Source organism: Symphodus melops, assembly GCF_947650265.1.
Source record: "Symphodus melops genome assembly, chromosome: 11".
Taxonomy (NCBI): domain Eukaryota; kingdom Metazoa; phylum Chordata; class Actinopteri; order Labriformes; family Labridae; genus Symphodus; species Symphodus melops.
Genome location: NC_136701.1, coordinates 2,372,908 through 2,394,570, shown reverse-complemented (window position 1 = coordinate 2,394,570; position 21,663 = coordinate 2,372,908). Strand labels below are relative to the sequence as shown.

Here is a 21,663-nt window from a genome sequence, read left to right as displayed (position 1 = left end):
GCTGCTTTCTGGCTCCATGTCCTATTGTTTACGGTGAGAAGGTAGACTCAGAGGGCAGAACAAACACCTAGCTGTGGGAGGGGCTACTGCCCTTTGTGATGTCATGAAGGGAAAATCTCCAAACAGCCTGTTTGAACACATTTTCTGAAAAGTGGAGCTGACAAGACGGAGAAGAAGGATTTTTCTCATCATTGGGGGGTTTGTAGACGGATTAGAGACACGTGGTGGAGAGTATTTAGCATAATATTTGACCTTTAAAACGGAGTCCCTTTTACTTTGCTTCAGTCTATAAAATGACTCCGCCTTTATCCGGGACAGATGTCAATACGAGACAAGCTTAACTTTAACACAAACATCAGGAACAGCAAAGACGGGAGAGACTATGAAACTATAAATGTACACCAAAATGATATTTAACAGTGTGCAAAAATTTGGATATTAATAAAACAAATTAAATGGCGAAGCAGTCAGATTCTTTAGCTGCGTAGTTGGTTCGCATTATTCTTCCTTTCGTGGACACATTTTTATTTTTTGTGACTTGCTGCTTTTTCTCACGTTTGATCCACAAAATATTTCAACACTAAATGCATCGGGCCTCTAATGGTGACCTGCCTTTTTTGTAAGTTTTACAGCTGTGGTAAAATATTAAAAAAAAAATCACAGTGCAGTTATTGAGAGGATAAATGTTGTTAAATTAGGACATGTGATCTTAAATCAGCAAAGTGGGTCACTTAACTTCCTTTAATGAAACGGCCAGCGTGTAAAATAAAAGCAGTGAAACAGCACATGGAGATAAAGGAAAAGTTGACTACAGTGTGGACATTTAAGGTAGCACCACAAACTCAGTTACTCAATCAATAGTTTATTACTGGAAATGAAATAAGATATGTAGATTAGTTACAATCCCTGTAGGGAAATGACTGAATTCCTGCAACAAATATTTCTGCACACAGAGCAGATGCTAATAAAAAACACATCAGGAAGCATTTTATTAATCACATCGAGCTCCGACTGCTGACTGAATGCACGACAGGAGCTGATGCCTGCAGGCTTCATTTTATAAAGTAAGGAGTCTGACTCTGAGAATGATTTAAACACCCTGGTTTCCCTCCTTCTTCTTCCTGCTGTGACAATGTATTCCTAGAAAACAGACCATGATGGTGGACCAGAGTGTGGCCATGAACAGCAAGCGAGTGTTTGTTTCTTTAAATTTATTTCTGATAGTCTCACAATGTAAAAACACTCTGTTACCAGATATGTTATGTGCATAGGCTTCTAGACTATGGACATGAGAAGATGTTGCAGGGACACAGTGGCCTAAAGTCACATCAAGTCAAGGAAGAAGAGAGCTGGTGATGTGCTCAGAATGACTGTAAGGCGATCTGTCCGTCACGGTGAAGCATCATTTCTCTTAGAAACAGTAGTTAAAATGATGTACAGACAAGTCTGCAACAAGCTGCTTAAAAAAAATGAAATACAATCATTAGCTGGATAAAAAAAAAAAAAAAAAAGCAGCCAGGGTTATCGATTTGCTCACAAATGCATTCACACTTTGTCTTGTTTCCGAAGCTACATCTTTAAAAACGTTAAAACAAAGAAGAAAAGACTGAAGAGCTGCAGGGTTGACACGAGGATACAGAACACATTTCATTAGTGCGTAAAGCGACGAGTATGGCCGAGTGTAACGTCACAGTCCCTGGATTAGAAAGGTTCATTCATTTCCCTTTTGACACATTAACAACCCTGCTGATAACAGTAGTGTGCAGGACGGAAGACAAGGAAGACGGTTGCATATCTTTGAAAAACACTGCAGAAGAAGTAAACATAAAACACTCGCGTATAGCTGAACTTTGAGCCACAGTGTCACTACTTCTTTCCTTCTGTTTTGGATGGTTGTTAAACTTGAGTTTGTCGCGGGGCGTTGCATGACGATCAGATTCTACCGTGTCTGAAATCTTTGTTAGACATAATGCTGACATTTTTCTTCCCCTTACTCCTATTTTATGTTCATTTCATACAGCTGTTTCCTGACATCTGGCATAATTAGGAATACAATTAGAAGCATTTCAAATGAATGGATATTAATACTATATTTCATAGTATTAGTGTCAAAAAAAAGTAGTTGTGTTACTATCTCCCACTTGGAGTGAAAGGATCATCTCCCTTTGTGAATTTAAAAAAAAAATCTCAGTCACGAGTAGCTCCTGTCATTGCACTTTAAATTAAAGGTACTGAATGTGCAAATCATACAAACGCCACTCGTCTCTTCATCTTTGGTCCTGTCGCTCCACCGTAACAAAACGTACGGTTTGCAGCAGGGAGAGTTTCCGCGTCACACTCAGTGAGGTAAAGAGTTAGAGCCCACACCGGCAGTCTCTTCTGTCGGTAACAAGGCCACAAAGCGATTTAAAATAAAAAGTTCAAAACATTGCATAAAGTCAAATTAAAGAAACGTGCTATATAATATCTTCTGGAAGCCATTTATCCAAGACTGGAGACCTTCATCCACACGTGCACGCACTTCCTTTTAGTAAAAAGGAAACAGCAGCTTTCCCATTCACAATGCATGAGCTGCAGTATGCAGGCCGGGCAGTAGGGGGAGCAGGTGAGCCAGGAGGTTTGCCAGTGCATGTCTGAGGTGGAGGTGGTCGCTGCTGTAGGAGGGGGGGGGACTGATGGCTGAGCAGAGCGGGTTCACTCATGTGCTTCCCCCGTGGAGGTAGAGCCGTTAGCTTTGCTCTTGTTCTTGCTCTTGCGGCTGAGCATGCGGCTGATGGTTGCCGTTCGGCTGGCTCTCTCCACCGCAGCCGGGGACTCCAGGTAGACCAGGTCGTTGTGCGACTGGCTCATCCCCGGCTCCTTGCGCTGGTGACGCCGCCGGAAGAAGAGCTTCGCACTCTTCTGCAGGAAGCTGCCTGTAAGGGAATCGACAGCAAGTGTTGAGTGTGACTTTAAATAAGACTTCTGGCACGTGCCACATTCACTCGCATCAGCCTATGAAGGAGCAGCGAGTTCAAAACAGCTGAAGCAGCTATGGCACAGAAATTGTGTTAAAGGCAAATTGTTGGTTATTGATTGTGAAAAAAGGACAGGAAGTGTAGGAGGAAGGTATTACAGCGACCTCGACTTGCTGCTCTAATGTTACTAAATGATGCTCATGATGGATTAATGTTAAGTCCTGGTAGGAGTAAGGTCTTTTCCTGCTCTTTTGTAACATATTACAAACTCATGAACTTGAGCACGCTTTTTTTTTTTTTTTGGGCATATCTTACACATGGACCGTACATACACATTCAACCAGTACAGATATTAGTTTGTCTTAATGTGGCAATATTTTGGCTGTTTTTATAATGTTGCTTTGTTGATTTACTTTAACAGGCGTTTTCACAGATGCACTCCTGAAAATATCTAGATAATTTCAGGATGACTGGGCCAAATATTCTCCTGACCTGGCCGCTCCTCACAGCGGGAGACTATTCCTGTCGGGCGGGGGGGGGGGGGGGGGGGTCTCCTGAGGTAAGACGTGAAGTAAAAGAAACAAAGTGGACGTAGCGGATGAAGCAACAGATGCTAGAATGAAAAAAAAAATTGCTTTTCTGTCGATGCTAAGTGTAGTTCAATGGAAAAACAAAAGAGTGGCGAAGAACATACTGACAAACAGAAAACAGAACGCAGCCGTCTCATTGTCGTAGCAGTGGCGTGCAGACAGTCTGTGCACCGTGCAGCAGTCCTGCTGCATGCTCACAGCAGCTCACTTGGACTTAGTGTTCACACATGCAGCTCCTCCTAGATACATCCAGAGTTCTCTGCATGTGTGACAGCGCTATACGATCTAATCTGTTCACAGAGCCTAAAAGCTCCTAGTCAGTATAACATACTGCACGTGCTTCAATCTGAATATTCACAGGACTCTGTGTGTCTTTGTAAACCCAGAGTACTTGGATAGGTTTTAAACTCGAGAAGCTAAATGATGTGCTACCGTCTAAGTGACTTCAAATAGTTATCTAGTCTACTGACAGCTACAGGAGACTACACACAGAGGACGAGGCAATGACTTACTCTTCTGGACATAATGTGAGCTTATCACTGCTTTCCTCTAAGACGGCAGTGATGACAGTTCGAAAAGAGAAAGTTCAAACAAAGAGAAAAAGAAAACAGACGGAGGAGCAACAGGTTACATTTCAAACAGCCAGAAGGAGGAAACGTATGACGTTCTGCCTGGAAGACAAAGTGTTGTGGAAATAATGCTTCATCATCCACAGGTGTCTGTGGGTTTAGGTAACTCCGCCCTGTGAGCTCTCACCTCTGGTCTTCTTGCAGCTGGCCTCAGACACACACATGGACAGCGAGGTATGGTCGAGAGTCTCCCCGGTTTGGCTCTCCCAGTCGTCGGGAGGCCGGCCGATCCCACTGGGCCCCTCCTGGGGTTCAGACTCATCTGGAGGGCTGCTGGCCCCGGTCGCTATCGCCGGGGTTACATCTTGACTGGAGCTGCCCTCTGACATGGAGGCGTCCATTGCTGCGGCGTAGCCCGCCATCAGAGCGAGCTCATCGTCCTGAGACAACGGTGTCTGGGAAGTCCAATTGTTTGAAATCAATTCCTTGAACGGTGACGTTTCATTTGGTTAAACAGACGCACATTCAGCTGTCTTGTGTGTCAGCTACATTCTCACCTTTGCGATGCCCGAGATGATGATGGTGCTCTTCTTCACCGGTGACTTGAGCTTCTGTTTGGCAGACTGGTGCAGCTGTCTGATGGCGGCCTCGGCCACGGGGTCGGTGCCGTTGAGCATCAGCAGCTCAGTGTCAGAGGAGGACAGCGCCTTGTTGACCGTGAGCCCCAGAACAGACGGCTGCTCGGACACACGACGACCCGACAGCTTGGGCTTGATGGACGCCGCTTTAACGGCGGGATCTGAAGGAGCACATCGTTTTTTAACAGGTGATGTGGGAAGTTGAAAATATCTTACAATATGACGACATGCAGCTCTACTCTTAACATGACCGATACATGTCCTCAGAAGAACCTTAAAACGATGTTAGTTTTTTTAAGCCGTCAGAATGACCATCAACATTCAAAACATTCTTCTATTTATTTAATGTTTGATAAATTAAACATCTGATGTGTCATAAAATTTCTCCTTTGTGATGTTTAGTTTAAAAAACTTTTTTTTTATTTTTCTTTTACAAGTTTTATTCGTCCTTCAATTCTCTGAATTTCATTTAAAACGCACTATTTTAACTCGGGCTGTTAAACCATTGAATTTCTTAATTTGACAAATAATCGCTGAATTTCCAAAGTTCATTAATTTTAAATGTCATTTCACATCTAAAAATTAAAAATGGTTTAAATTTAAAAACACGTTTTGAATTTTTGAACCGTCTTAAACTAAGAGTACGTGCTGTTTAAATTCAACCATGCTTTTATTTTGAAATAAAAAGGATCTTCTGGTAGAGAGTAGATTAAAAAGGAAGTGGATAGGGGTTCACAAGATAAACAAACAACTTGAGATGTCATCATTTGGATCTGACTTTGGACTGGTCAGCTGGTCTGTCTGAGAGTTTCTTAAAGTGAGTCCTTCTTTTACATCTCTACAGGGAGACACTGAGGACCACTATCTACGGTGAGCATGAAGGGACAAAAAGGGGGTTTCTACGTGTCGTCTTAGTTTGAGTGGCTGTACCTATGGTGAGGCCAGGAGGGAGCGGGCGACCAGGCTTGCTTTTCACCGCAGTGATGGTGGTGACCACAGTGCCGCAGGGCATGACTGTTCGGTCCATCTCCACCCTCTTATTGGAGGCTGGGGTCGGAGGGTGCCAGGACCTCACCTCACTGGGCTCCAGGAAGGTAAACTAAAGGACACAGTTCTCTTATTATCCACGGGTCATACACATGAAGAAGAATGAGCCTTGATGTGTTGATGCTAAATCAACATGTGGTAACATCCTTACGTCAGTAGTAAGTGATCCAGTCACTGTGTCTTTGGTCATGAGTGCAAATGTCTGCTGTCCTTTGGGATGCTTCTTTACGAGATCGAAAGGCACGGACACCTGACCAAGTAAGGAATCTGCAAGAGAAGAAAAACGCTCATGAGCACTTTATCATGTGGCGGCACGGCGACGGGTCGAAATAAGCAAGCCATGTCCTTACTCTCTTGAGGTTGTCCATCATTCATCAGGTGGATATTGAGCTCTTTTGAAAGTCCATTTAATTCACTGGTGAGAAGAAGAAGAAAAAGGTTCGTTCTCAGGACAAAGAGAGAGTATGCATCATATCAAATAAAGATCTGTGCAGTAAAAAACGTACAAGATGAAGGGCTGGTCCCAGGCAGGATTGGTCGTGTTCTTTAAAACGGAGGTGTTAAACTTCTGTGGAGGATCGTCTAACTTCAGCACACAAAGAGGATTCACGCTGCCTGCAAACACAACACAAACACCGTCAGAGACACACAAACATCTGCTCCACTGCGGGGAGGTTAATGATGCTCGGCCACTTCAGCTGCTTCACTGTAAGTGGGCGAAGACGAGGTTTAGCTTACGCTGTAGAAAAGATGAATTATGCAGAGGTTAGAGGACGCTCCTAAAGTAACAGTGAGAGCCCGTCCTCAGCACAAACAGATAAATCTGATCTTATGGAGCCACGAGCCAGGCTCCAACGCTCCGACAGCACCTCGTCTTCGTGATCACTACATCAGCAGAAGCTTAAAGACGAGAGCCAGATATCAGCAGACCTGCATGTTGATTCATTAAGATATATTGGGGGGGTTTTCCACTGATAAATACGTCCTTGTTTCTCCCTCTTTTTTTATTTTTACAAAAACATGTAATGCAAAATAACATTGCACAGGTTTACTTAGCATTTATGTCATCACATTGTGTTTCTAGCAGCGTGGATTCAAACTCGCAGGATTGTGTGCAGCACATGCACAGTAGAATATATTTACTTTCTACCCTCTGCCTTCAAAGACAAGACGTTTGTCTCTCACTGTGCAAAGACATACGACACAGGCTCATCTAATATTTGACTTAGTGAATGTTTAAAGAAATTTAAATAAAGCAGCCTTCTGGGTAACTTCAGGCTTTCATATTAATGCAGAAAAAACTTTGCAAATTAACTTGGAACACGACTATTTTCATCCTTTCAGTCATTATTACACTTGATGTTGATCAGCTTTGAAGGTCTTCCACAACTTCCTCACTGATCGGACATGGCTAAACACTGAAGCTTCAAATCCCATTAGGACTGCAGTACTCATTCTAAACACTAGGTGACAGACTTGCAGACTGCTCTTTTAAGTCCATCTCTGTTTTTCTCACCAGAATGTTCTTTTAATGCCCTTATCTTGTCAGTGTATCCACTATCCACTGTTTAAAACTGTATTCATATAAAACCTTTTAAGTTTGTTTTTTTTAAATTCTAGGTTCATAAAATAACTAGATGGATCACAACATAGGGAACGTAGGAGTTCCTCCCCTTTTAAATCATAATCTTTTTAAAGAGGGACCATCTCTGGAGCAGCTCTGGCTTGTGGCACTAACAGGAAGTGTCACAAGTGAAACTCAGCTAAGTATCTCTCTTCTGCACTTGAAGGAAGGAAAACAGATATTAAAGTGTGAAGTGCTGTGTCATGTCTCTGCTGAACCTTATCAAGTGTTGTGCAGGACTTAAAGAGGGATGTCTGTAAACAGATGTGAATGACTCAACGCTGACATTACCCAAAGACAGTTGATGAAGATCAGACGCTTCATCACATGTCGGCATGTTTTACAGGAAATCATCGACTTCAAAAACAACATCTCATCTTCTAGTTTCATGTCTGACAAACACCCTGGTGATTTGTTTCCACTCTCAGCATACGGGATCCTCACTAAAGTGCGAGTCCACCATGCTGTAGTGATGTAGTGATACTCATGTGGGCGTTTTAAAACCGCACTGCCAACTTTGTTCAGCTTTGGCCCACAGATTAGCACCTCCAACAGCCAGCTGGCAAACAAGCACTGCTTCTGTCAGCAGAGTCTCTGGACAAAAGAGACAAAAGGCGCCACTGAGGCAGTCTCTAAAACAAAATACATGTATGAGATAAGAGGAAAAATTAATGAATTTAATGTTGATCAGAGAAGATTACTTAGTTATTTAAAGAGTAGAGATGAGTCCTAATATTATGAGAAAGGGATCTGCTGGACTTCAGGTGATGTGATAGGATGATGGGTGGAGTTTAGAAAGTTAGAAGGATAGCATCTTATTAACATAAATATTAAAGCTGTTGCTTTAAAGTCGCTTTCTGTACTTGATAATATACTGCGAGAAGAAATGCTACTAAAACGAGTTTATCAGATTAAATCTTTACAGCAGGTTTACAGACCGATGCAGAGCTGGCTAAACACTGAAGCTTCAATTCAATTCAATTCTAAAAACTTATTTTGTCCCCGGGGGGCCATTCAAGAGCACACAGAGCAGCAAATGAACGACTATGCTAAAACATTTAACCAATCAACAAAGAATAAAGTGTCAAAGAAGAATAAGTGTCAAGAGTGTTAGCACAAAGTTGGAATACAAAATTACAAAGTTAGATACAAGGAAGAGCAGAGAGCAAAGTGTCAAGATATTAGTACAAGTTAAAAAACACAAGTTATATGTGAACAGACGTATATGACGTAAACACAGTGTCGCAAATTGGGGGGGGGGGGTTAAATTTGGACTGCAGTGCCTGTTTTAAACACGTGTCAGAGCTACGTACTGCTCCTTTAAAATAATAGTAGAATTATAACTGTGACAAGAACTGATAAGTGAGGTCGGGTTCTTGAGGAAGAAACAAAACACATTGGTTAAATCTGTTTCAAAAGGATTTTAGTGAGTCCAACCTGCAGCATCGTCCTCCTGATTCAGTGTCACCCTGATGTTCTTCACCAGCAGCTTCCAGTCGTGGGCGCGGGGGGGTTTGGGGGGTGAAACCACGCTGTTGTGCATTGCCTGTTGAAAATAAAGAGGGGTAAAAAGTAAATGAATGTTGATCTGCTGGGTGCAATATTATCAGCAAGAACGAAAAAAAAAAGCCCTGTTAAGACTTTTTCTGAAAGACGTCACAACGCGTCACCGAACAGCTGTAACTAACAGTGTTTCAACAGTGCTGGTGAAGTGTGGTTTTTCATATTCTAATTGTCATTTTGAAAGCATAATATGTTTTCTTGTTGTTGGTGTTGTAATTAAACCGTTACTACTTTAGGTTTCAATCATTCAGGGGAGGAGCCGACTGGCCCGTCCACGTAAACACAGCGCTCACAACAACACAGCCAGCGAGACTCCAGCTTCTCACTCAGCGTAGACAGCCAGGACTCAGAGACACATTTACCCAGGAGAGACTGGACTACTGATGCATCCACGTTTAAAATGTCCCACAGTCTTCCGTTATATTTTACATTTGCATATCTCTGTATATGTGTAGTATCTTTCTCTTTGTGTGGTTTAAATGTCTGTGATAAACCCCAAACAGAAATGTAAACATACTTTGTATGCTGCAAGATTTACATATATATATTTTTTTAAAGGCTCCTGCTGAGGGGAGGAAATTTAGAGGTGAATTAAAGTGTGTGTGCAAAACATCCTGTGTGATGAAACTGCTGGTTTGAGAAAAGTAAAGTGGTGATCTGAAACCATCGAGGACAGACGGTGAGCCTCCCCATGATTTGCATTGTGGTTCATTAGACCACTCAGCTGAATTTGCATCACAAGTTTTCCGTTTTACTTTGAAGGTCCAGATAAAATGCTGGGATTGATTGATTTCCTGGCCAGGTTTGACCTGAAGGCTTACTGGTATTAATAGCCCTGAAAGGCTCCTCTTGTAATTACAGGGATTCAGGTGTCAGTGGGGTAATCTGAGCTGCTGATGTAACTATTAGCTGATGAGTAAATGAACGGCAGAAAGCCGGATAGCCGTGTCAGCTACACAATGGCGTCACATGATAGCAGCTAACAGCTAACTAATAAATTCATCAAAGGAGAAAAACGTGACACAAACAAAACCAACGCTGGAAGACATCCAGCAGTTCATCTCCTCTGTCACTGACATCATGTGACTCTTCATTACAAAAACTCAATCCAGCTTTGTTTCAGAGAAGGCTGTGTGCGGCGAGGAGAAATAGATATGCTCGCCGTACCGAACCGCTCGGTGGAAAAAGGGATTAAAGGACCAGTAAATCAGGAAATAAATCGATCATCTAATAAATTATTGAAACCTGAGAGTCTGTTGTGTCTCAGCGGTCGAGCCTTAAGTCTGGTACACATTATTGGACGGATGCATTTACAATGAACACGGCAGCACGTGTCGTGTTTTCTGCAGGGCTTTACAGGAGGAGTCAGGAGAAATGCAGTTTGTAAACAGACTGGGCCCCTCCTCCTGGATCATCGCCACCAGAAACGCACACTCACTGTGTACCGACATTATACAGTATTACATCTGTTTTAATGGAAAGGCCGATAATTTGTCTGGAACCTGCAAGTCCAGCAGAAAACAGACAAAACTTCAAACCCACGAGTGAAAGCCGACCGAAGGTTTAGCTTCGTCATTTCACTTCACTATGATTACATTTTCTCTTCTTTGCTGGTTTCAATCGCGTCCAGTCACTGATTCGTGTCCACGTCTAAACACAGCAGTGCCCTATCATTGGTGAGGGGGGTGGATGAAGTAATTGGGAAAATAGCCACAATCATGTCAATAATAAGATGAATCCTTCCCCCTACCTGTTCCCTCCCTTTCTGCATACGCTACTGTGTACCAAAACATTATAACTATACAACAGGATGGCACACTTCTCTTGTGATTCTGTCACTCTGAAGTGCCATGTGTGATGTATGGAGGCTCAGAAGTGATGAGTCAGCAACCTTTACTTCTGTATTTTGACTTTTTAGGAAAGCGCTAGTGACTCTGTCTTTACCTTCCAGGAGCCAAACGACACTTTACGAAAAATATGACGACATTATTATCACATAAAAAAAAAAAACACATGACATGGCGTGATGTCTGGGCAAAGGGCGCCTCAGTTAAATCACGTCTGTAAAAGCACACCAGCATAATAAACTCTTTCTACATCAGAGCAGGATTACACGCTCAAGTTGATTCAGATTTCACACTTTCATGCCGACACAGTGGATTAAAGAGTCAAACATGAAGGCAGTAAGCCTTGAGAAAAAAAATACCCATAATGCTCTATGAAGGCTGAGATATGAAAGAACAGATAAAACCTGCAAAATCTGATCTATTGGCCACCAGGGGGCAGTGAAGAAACTGTGCTGAACACAGTCGAGACATGAACGTTTTCAAAGGGAACTTTTTCAGCAAACAAATGTTTATCTAAATATCATGAAGTTCAGGTTGAAAGTTTGGTGTACGTTTAACTATTTGTCACAATTTGACTGGTTGGGCTTCTTCTTTCTTCTAAAACATTAAAGCTCACATATTCTACAAAATCCACTTCACCACATGTGTCTCTAGTCTGTCTACAAACCCCCCCAATGATGACAAGAGTCCATCTTATTCATCTTCTGCCTGCTCCACTTTCAAAAAACGTGTGCTCAAACAGGCTGTTTGGGGATTTTCCCTTCATGACATCACAAAGGGCAGTAGCCCCTCCCCCAGGTGGGTGACACTCCCACAGCTAGGTGTTTGTTCTGCCCTCTGAGTCTGCCTTCTCACCGTAAACAATAGGACATGGAGCCAGAAAGCAGCGAGTACACCCGAGCCCTTCCAGAGAGGGGGCGTGGTCAGACACAGCTCATTTACATATTTAAAGCTACAGACACAGAAACAGCCTGTTCTGACCAGGGCTGAAATAGAGGGGTTTATAGACATGATCAAATACAGGATCAGAGTGGATTTACAACAACACACTTCACACACATGTTTAGAGGAGCTCTGACACTTATTTACACTAAGGAGGAGAATATGTGACCTTTAACATAAATTGCGTTGCCATGATAAGAGCCTGGGATAGCAGCTGTTGTTGAAACTAAATGTGACACTCCAAACAGCACCAGAATGTGTTCAGCTTTAATAAGTGTGTTCAAAAGAAGGTGTTGAAATGAATCATTGACTGAAAGTTTGAACATTAACACAAGGGCAACAAATAAAAGTGAAACTGATAGTACTTTAAGGTCTGATCGGTTACGTTTTCGTTATGTGACATGACGGACTTGCACACACTTGTCTGCTCGGTGTTCTTGTGCTGCAGCTCTGAAGATGTCATACATCAGAAATGAGTCCTGCACTCACCTGGACCTCTGAGGCCTGAGCGGGCCTGCAGCTCAGCAGCACAGAGGGACGCGTCGCAAACAGCAGCTGCTTCAACTGCTCATTTATGGCTGCTACACTGACAGTGTTTGCATTGTCCTGACAGAGAGGAAAATCAAGTCAGCAACATACATCAACCTTATCAACTGTCTGTAGGTTAAAAGAAACAATATGCACCACAACTTAAATGTTCATGTTGTTTTGTTCACTCGTAAAGTAACTTTTATTTCTTGTTCAATGAAATGTATTTAAACAGAGAGCAGGTGAAGGTCCTAAACGTACCTGTGTGAAATTGGGTGTGACTCTCAGCTCTACTGGCCCGAGGTGAGACACGCCCCAGCTCACCTTCACCTCATCCTCAGCTTCTTGCATCTGCAGATCAAGCTGATGAACACAGACGAGAGAGAAAATCAAAACACTTCACACGAAGGAGACTGTAGTCTCTGTTTGCCTTCAAAAATCACAACAATCAAACATGACTGAAGGGCCACTGATGCATTATGGGAACTTTGTGTTTGTCCACGGACCATTCAAGAGTTCACCAGTTGAACCAGCTCTGCACCAGCCGCTGGTTCACTTTGGTGGAAAAGTGTTTCATTAAATGAATGATGTCTTTTACATCAGAGAGTAAGAACAACACGAGCGAGGATCCACAGAGGAGGAGACAACGTCAGGAAGTGCTCTGAGTCTGATCGGACACACAGGTGCTGACAGGTTCAAGACAAGTTGTCTCCTTGTAACACAGCAATAAGTAAGGTCTGTTTACCTGCTTGTTTGTTAATGTTAACAGACATAACTACGGTCCTTTACCTGCTTTTTGTAAAGTGTCTTGAGATAACACTTGTTACGAATTGACGCTGCATAAATAAAGATTGATGAAGTCGTGCTGCTGTGTTTCGGATCATCTGCAGAGAAAACAGTGAACATGTGTCTGAACAGACTGAATACATAAATAAAAGGTAAATGCTTTTACACTGCAGGTCACAGCTACACAATCACACACTGATGGCAGAGGCTGCTGTTTAAAGAGCTCATACCCATTCATACACCGCTGATGAAGCAGCTGAAGCAACTCAGGGTGAAGCGTCTTGCCCAATGACCCATCGGACATGTTGCTGCCGGAGCTGGGGATCGAACCCTCGACCTTCCTGTACCCGCTAGTACCATACGCGTCTTCGTCATCTAAAAAGTCCCTCAGCTTTCATCTCATCAGGAGCACAAGAAACTGGTCCCAGATTCAACGGACAGCTTTGATTGGCTGATACCTTAACGTGCTGATTTCATCGAACATGCAGTTATTCTTTTTTGTGATCTGATGTGAGAACATTTATGAGATATGAAATACAATAGGAGACTGTGTGCCTGCTGAAATCTGTGCGGGTCATATCGGTTTTGTTGATTTTCATTTCTAAGTGAAGCTTTATGCTCTCATTTAAACGACTGTCTGTTTACTAAATAGCATAAAAAACCCCTGAAGCTTCCCTGAGTCTGTTTTAAATCTTCAAAAGACAAAAAGCGGTGCCAAGGCCTTTAACACCGTCCTAACAACATACAGCCGATTTACGCAACAGCTCTCAGCTCAGCCTGACAAACAGGACAAGGGTTAAGTAGAGGAGGTCACAAAGGTGCACGTCAACACCTCGCTCAGCTGACAGAGAGAGAGAGCGAGAGTGACAGGAAACGAGAGAAATGCAGAAAACAGAGCGGGCCATCCTGTCCCAGCATGCCTGGAATCCAGCGTTACACTGAACAGCCGCCTCTGTGATGCCAAACAAAGGCGTCATCAGAGGAACACAGCGCTCCGCTCGCTCTCCGGCCTGAGACACGCCATCTATCACCGAGCGACAATGCTGTTCTGAATTTCCTCTCAATGCCGCTGAAGCCCCAGCGCCACCTTGGAACACGTGACCCCGCCCCCCTAACGACCCGCAGATGATCGAGCATGTTTACAACTCCATGTAATCAACGACTCGGCTCACGACTGTCATGTGATCATCAGCACGCTAATGATCCACAGAGAGCTCAACTTCTAGCTTCATCCAGCAGACAGTTTACAAGTGACGAAATCTATCAGCAGGTGAAACGTCTTCAAGGTCTGCTACCTGGTCCAGCTGCCTTTGAGTCAAGCCTGGATTCACCTTGGAGGAGATACAACTGATCACAAATGTTAAAGGAATATACAGATGCTGGGCCGAGTCAGAGCGCGCACCGAGGAAAAGACTCCCAGCCCCGAAACCGAGCGCTGACGAAGGTCCCAGCTTCCTCCCCTTCTTCCTGTCGAACAGACAGAGGAAGCTGCTGGGTCATCACCACTTGGTCACTGTCTAGAAACTGACATGACAACACGAGGATGAAAGAGCTTTTTACTCCTGGTGACGTCCAGAGAATCACGTCTCCTTCTTTTATCGTAGCACACAGCGAGAGGATCTCATTGGCCGGCTCGTTTGAACTACTGGGTATACTGGTTTAGGTGAGAGGGAGTAAGTGGGCGATATAACGATCTTAGATGGTGAAGGATTTGAACATGTGGACGATCTGCCTTAGAACCGTTCTGATGCGTTTGTTCTATCACACACTGTTCCTCTCCTCTTTTGCTCCGCAGCATCTGAACATATAAGCAAAACTTTTTTTTTTTTTTAATTTTTTAAACAGAACAAACTTATCAGTACAGTTTGTGTACATTGACAAACATGGAAGTGGACAAACTGGTCATACGGCTCACCTCTAAGGCAGAGCATGCTGAAGGTGCAAAATGACGGATTAGAAAAAAAAAAAAAAAAAAAAAAAAAAAAAAAGTCCACTGAACTTATGACACATGACCAGAGGTCCACAGGTGATACTAATCCTGTTTGAATAATGCCAACGTCACACACATTATGCAAACTTTGAAATGTGACATGTCACAGCTTTTGCTGAAGCCACGCCCCCTTCCTGTTGTGAAACCACACAAACTCATGCAAATGTTGAAAACTGCAAAGTCCCTCATGAAAGGTAAACAGGAGCAGGAGCAGCAGCGGTTGCCGTCACACAGAGTCAGACCGGACTATTCCAGCACAGATCAGTGTAGCGAACAAACAAACGGGCCGGTGGATGGATGGAGACGTTTCAAAGAGCGTTCCAGACTAAAGCTGCCACGATCAGACTGAAAGGGAGACGAGAGGCTTCCTTTATGTTCCTGCAACAACAGCTGATCCACAACCAAAACAAAACGGCCCGCCGCTCTAATCCTGACTGCAGCCTCACGGCCTCTCGCTCTGCGGCGTGCTTAGCTCACAATGAGCTCAGGAAGGATGAGAAGCACCTTATTGCTTTATAAATAGCCTTTAATACAATTGGCCTGTTTAGCTGCTTTTATCCAGGCACACTGGTGGAGAATTAACAGTGAGCTAAGAACAGAGTGAAAGCTAAGCTCGGCTTCTTTAACTCGACTCTCCCTCCTGTAAACACGGCCCGTCAGACTCAACTGTTATTAATGTGATGCATCTGTGTCGGCCATTAGTCATAACTTCAGGGTTACATCAATCATGAGCAGACCGCAGCATGCCAGGCGCCTGACAGCGACTTTAACGAGGTCTTAGGGACTTGATATGCCGACCTTTTAATCCAAGTCTTCAGCCAGCTGTGATCTGACGCCGGGCGGCGCATCACGTTCAATAACAGCGCTCGTTAAAACTGAACCGCGGCGAGGCGTGACCCTGCGGTTTTATTTGTCGAGCATTTACCTGCAGCTCCAGTGGGGATACACACACGGTGTATCTGCGAGGACTCGTCGGAGACGTGGACGTGGATGTGGACGCCGCGCTGATGGAGAACTGAAGCTGCTCTCCGACCACGCTGCAGGAAGCCGCCTGAAGGGGAGACAGAGTGACGCGTTAGTTCAACAGTGTGTTGCTCCCCTGCTGTCAGTGTTTCTCAGCTTTGATTCTCGATGCCCCGAGTCCCAAAGATTTGCTGCACAATGGTCACAAATCGCCCCCGGCAACCATTCCCCATTTTTGTCATAGTGAACAAAATGTCAGCTTGCATTTCCCCATCCTCTCTTCTTTTCACACTTTTGAAATGCGCTGACCTTGTTGCCGAGAACAGGCGGATCCACTCAAATTCAAAAACATCTCACAGAAGCAACTCGGGTAGAGGTGACGAAACGAGACGACTCCCAGGCTCACATGTGAATGAGACGTTTTAAGATATTTTATGACCTTCAATCTTTCAAATCAGCGAGTACGTCTTCGCTGCAGTCGGCGCTTTGAATCATAGAGATGATGAACATTTCAGCTTGACATGAATCCGTCCGTTCTTTAAACTGAACGATGAAAGAAAAACAAAATCAGAAACTTTCGAAAATGTCCCCAAATATCGGAATCAGAATCAGTTTATTGATCCCGGGAGGAAATTCGGTTGTTATTGTTGTTCAAAAACACAGTACAGAAGTAAAGAAAGACTTCAGAGCTAGTTTAGATATTCAGAAGGAGCTGCGTATCTGAACCACACGGCTTCAATCCGCCGGTATCATTTCTGCATGACGTCACGATGAGCCGGGGATTGAAAGCATCGGGGAATGTTCAGGAAAATTCCCTGCGAGTGAGAAGGGCGAGGATGTTTACATTTTTAAACCAGGTGACTGTGAGGCCGCCTGTGGGATCTTTGTACTCATTTACTGCTCGCCTGCATGTTCTTTCCATCTCATCAGTCCATACTGCGGATACATCTAAGTACATGGAGCGATGATGCACAAACAAAAACAAACTGTTAACAGTGTTGGACTCTCAAGAAAGGAAAGGAAACGTGACATTTTGAGACACATCAGGAAAATGCAACTCTGAAAGATTTCGGCGGCAGACTGTCCTGAAATGTTCTCGGGCGTTTGTGTAAAACTAACTGCTCATACTAACGTCGCTGTGTGTGTGTGCAGTCTCGAGTAAGGAACGCTCGGCGCTTGGAACTGAAATAAAAACAAGTGAGATGAGCTTCCACCAGAGAAGTGTTTGCCTCGAGCGGCAGCAGCAGCAGCAGCTCACACTGAGCTGAACTGTGAAAAGTGCAAAACATGTGTACCAGCTTCCAACGGCACTGTGAGCACATTCAAGCATCTGCGAGCCCCATAAATCAGCTTCACGGCGCTGGAATGCTTCTGCCGGAGAGAGTCGTCACAGGAGGGTGAAGTGTCTCGAACCACAAACCTTTTCATCCCCCCCCCTCGCCTGTCACTGAGCGTTCCAGGGGAAACCTTCACATAAACATGTGTTAGTGCGTTCCTGCCTGCTTCTCCTCAGCGCTGAGCCTGACAGCTATGTAAGCCTCTTAGAGTCCACACACACACACACACACACACACACACACACACGGTCCCTGTATGGGGGTAAAATAAGCCTCTGTTCATTAAACTCCCTGCACTCGACAACGCAGCACCTGGTATTTCGGTCCGTATCGTGATGATCACAAAGAAAGGGCTGAGTTTGCAATCGCAACTCGACAAAGCCGACAGCAGCGACCCAGAAAGCAATCCGCCCCATCCGAGCTCTAAAACCAAAAAAAAGCCCTGTGATGTGATGTTTGTTTACAAAGTCTGCAGCAGGTCGGTACGTCACCTGCACGACACATAACAAGAAGCATCATGGAGGAGGTTTTTTTTTTTTTTTTTTGCATGGTTTCACTGTAAGTGAAAAGCGTGTGGAGCAAGAAGCCGAGCAGATCCATTCAACAGATCCAATGAAAGTGGAGACGAGCATGCACCACAGACACAGAGTTGATGAGTCAGGTCTGTGCAGCGCTGGTCATACACTCGTTTCCTCTTCACTAAATGAAGGAGGGAGAGATTGATTTGCTTGGTCGATGGAGGACATAAACAAGGAGATTAGAAATCCATACACGTCTGCTGCTGAAGTCAAGATGGATGCCGAAGCTGCCGTGGAGAACAGAGTTTAGTATTTTGGGAAGAGGCAGACGCAGCGCCAGAGATCGACGAGAAGGCAAGTGATCTGGAAGTCTCCCAGAAAATAATCGTTGAGTGTTGGCAAGACAGAAAAGGAAACATCTTTAGAGATACAGTAAACAGAAGTGAGGGCCGATAATGGCAGCGTCGTGACCTCGGCGACACGAGCTACAAACGCATCTCAGAGAGCAATATGAACTCTGATTCTGTCCACCTAGACCAAGCACCCGACCGAGCACGCAAACATTTAACCAATCACATTCAGCCCCAGTTAAGACGTCAGCTCGCCCCGGTGTCGGTGCTTTCAGTTCAATGTCAACGTGAAAAGACGACTATCAGCCGAGAAGGAGGGAGGAGCAAAACGATGTGTTTGAGTAAAGCAACAGCACTATTTTATAAATCAGAGTTAGACTCATAAGCAACATGTAAGACATGATTAACAGTTATCTATTCATGCGAGATCGTTCTGATGTCGTGCAGATCAATTAAAAGCTCAAAGACGTCCTAGTATACGTTGATCGTACCTTGTTCCCGGCAGACTTCTGGAAGCTGGACACTTGGCCGACGACGAGCTCAGAGGCCTCAACATCATCTTCATCAAATGTTAACAAAACCGAACCCTGAGGAGGAGGAAGAAGACAAAGCACAAAAAAAAAAAAAAAAAAAAAAAAAAAAGGAAAAATAAACGTCAGTCGCTGGCAGTAAATGAGCAACGCTCCATCACAGAGGCAACAACATCGCAGACGATTTGGACTTGAAAATCCCGAGCAAGCGAGAAAATACTGGATGAGACGTGGTGCAAGAGTCTCACTGGAGCTGTAACTCTGCTAAAGGTTGTTGAATGCAGATAATACAGCAGAGAGTAAGGTCCTTTCACCGGGTCCTCGAGATAACATTCGGTATGAATTGGTGCCATACAAATAAAGATTGATTGAGTTAAAGTGGGCTTTGCAGTATATCACGTTATTAATAAGCATCCATGTATTTTCAAAGCTGATCTATAATCCATCATGTAGGTTTTAAAATGTCTTTCATTGTCCACGTTTGTCTTCATGCTGTTTACACGTTTCTTCCCGTGTAATGACCTTAGAAACGTCGACCTGCTGTGTGAGGCTGTGACGACACGTTTCCCTCTGGAGGACGATCGTACAGTAATGTCTGATTATTTATTCTGTGCAGCCATCACTTTCCTCCTTATCTCCTCTCACTGTCCGTCCCTCTTTGCTCTGTATGTTGATGTCACTTTTTTTTCTGTTCGTGTTGACAGTGTTCAGCTCGCTCATACATCATTTAGTTTTCTTATCCTGTACAGAAAACAACACTGAGATGCAGCATATGGTACATGTTGCACATGTGTTTTTTATCTGTGTTGTCCAGCCATAGGGTGAAACCTAAAAGTGCGTTAAAAAACTGATCATATAAATTTAAAAAGAGGGTTTTCATGTCAAGTGCTGCAGACAATATTTGAGTGAAAGTGTCGAGTTCAAAGACAGGAGAAGTCTCTCCTCGACGTGTACACCTCCAGGACCCCGAGGGGTGCAGGTAAGATGGTGGCTGACTCCTCTCACCCTGCACATGGACTGTTTGAGACTCTCCCTCTGCGCTCCATCAGGATCAAAACCTCTCGCCACAACATCAGTTTCTTCCCCTCAGCTGTCAGCCTCATGAAAAGCCCCCCCCCCCCCCCCCCCCCCCCCCCCCCCCCATAACACAGACTCATCAGCCCCAGTCAGAAGATATCTAATGTGAAAGCTCAAACTCATTGTTTATGCGTTACATTAATGCTCACTGGATTTTAACTTTATTTTCTCTCATGCACCCTCTCTACATTGTTTTTTTATTTTTATTTAAAATTGACATTTTTTAAATTTTATTTTATATGTTAGGTCATTACTTCTCATATTTAACTTTATTTTAAGTACTTGTTATTTTAGCTTAGTTTTTTCTTTTGCACCAATACATCAAGACAAATTCCTCCCATATGTAAATCTACTTCTGATTCAAACATCGTGTCATCACAAGGTGTACGCTCACTCTTTATTGAAGTCACCTGCCTGCCTCAGTTCAGTGTTCACCGTGGTCATGAGACTCACCCCACGCTTCCTCGCCTCCTGGTTCAGAGTCCTGCACCAGACCCGTCTCCACTGAGTCCTCCAGCTCCTCAGGGACAGAGCCCATCCCAGCAGAGAGGCGGCTTCCTCCTCATCCTCTCCTGCACCTCGCTCCTCTCCTGCACCACGCTGCTGGAAATACTGCACGAAATACAGTAGCAAGGTGACGAGGGATGCGATGAAAAGTGTGACCAAACACAGCCACTGCGGATCCTCCAAACCCAAATAGGAACTTTCGAAGTCGGACATTCTTCGCAGACGACGACGATCACGGCTTAACACACCTCCTCTGAGAAATCACCTGGCTACCTCATAGCATGCATAAGTCCAGGGAAGGGCTAAATCAATGAATGCAATCACCCGCAACTGATATTTGCACTAATCTCAACCCCCAATGTAAATGTGGTTTATTGTTATCCATGTTGCAGAACCGAGCTGCAGTCTTCAAACACAGTGCAGAGGTGTCGCATTGCCAAAGTTAATTAAACAGACCAAACACATGATCAAACCTTAAAAACGGTGCTTCAAATTAACCTGCAAAAGAAAATCTATCTTCTCCCTCCCCTCAATGAATATGGTCGTTAGCTTTAGTTAGCTAATCTTCGCCGCGGTTCGCTTATTAACTAGCTATTCTTCGTTAGCTAAAGCGGCGCCGAAGTTTCCCGAAGGTGATCATCTCCGAAAGTCTGACGTTAAACTCCTTCAAATATCATCCAGTTTGTTGAATACGTGTCCCGGGGAAACATCCTGGGATGTGTGGAGTGGAGTCCTTGCATCTCGACTTGTCCAACTGCACAAACTTGCTTCTCGAAACGGATATGTGGCACAGACTGTATCTCCCAGAAGGCACCGCGGCAAAGTTGTAGTCTTGTGGTCGCCATAAACAAGGCGAATTTCAACAACAGAAGCTTTATTTGTGTTTTTTAACCCAGTGAAATTGTTATATAATCAAGAATACAATCCGGTGCTTCCGTAGATAAGAAAATTTCATTTCATATCCACAGTTAATTTTATTTTTAAAGCGGCTGTTTTGAATGCCGCGGCTTACCGTAGATCGTCAGGCTATGATCATGCTGCATTCAGGGGTTGTCAGAATAATCAGAAAATGTGTAACTATTCCAGTTAACGCCCCCTCAAATTAGAAAAAAAAAACCCGGAAAGTAAAGGAAAATGTTGTTACTCATCTCATAGACTTTTTGAACTTGATGCCACGAATACATATCACAGACGACAATCGATTACATTTAGATGGTAATCAACTTTAATGGCTATATATGACAGATAATTTTGGCCAATATTATTATATTTTCGTCGAGTTGTTACCGAAGCAATTAAT

At 43.9% G+C, this 21,663-nt stretch overlaps 1 protein-coding gene across 2 annotated transcripts; it reads right to left on the bottom strand.

Annotated features, from left to right (window-relative positions):
* Window positions 1-850: 850 nt before the first annotated feature.
* c2cd2 (C2 calcium dependent domain containing 2) lies at window positions 851-21,348 on the bottom strand. 2 transcript variants are annotated; one of them, XM_079354992.1, is made up of 14 exons: window positions 20,310-21,348; window positions 18,741-18,836; window positions 16,007-16,132; window positions 12,567-12,668; window positions 12,267-12,383; window positions 8,863-8,971; window positions 6,308-6,416; window positions 6,152-6,216; window positions 5,953-6,068; window positions 5,685-5,853; window positions 4,674-4,915; window positions 4,304-4,571; window positions 4,060-4,096; window positions 851-2,915 (listed from the first exon to the last, which is right to left on the bottom strand). In XM_079354992.1, exons 1-14 carry the CDS (start codon window positions 20,574-20,576, stop codon window positions 2,729-2,731), a joined length of 2,010 nt encoding a protein of 669 aa, XP_079211118.1. In that variant the 5' UTR covers window positions 20,577-21,348; the 3' UTR covers window positions 851-2,728. The 2 variants fall into 2 exon arrangements, with proteins under 2 accessions (XP_079211118.1, XP_079211119.1); XM_079354993.1 differs by lacking the exon at window positions 4,060-4,096 and having other exon boundaries at window positions 20,310-21,346.
* Window positions 21,349-21,663: the final 315 nt, after the last annotated feature.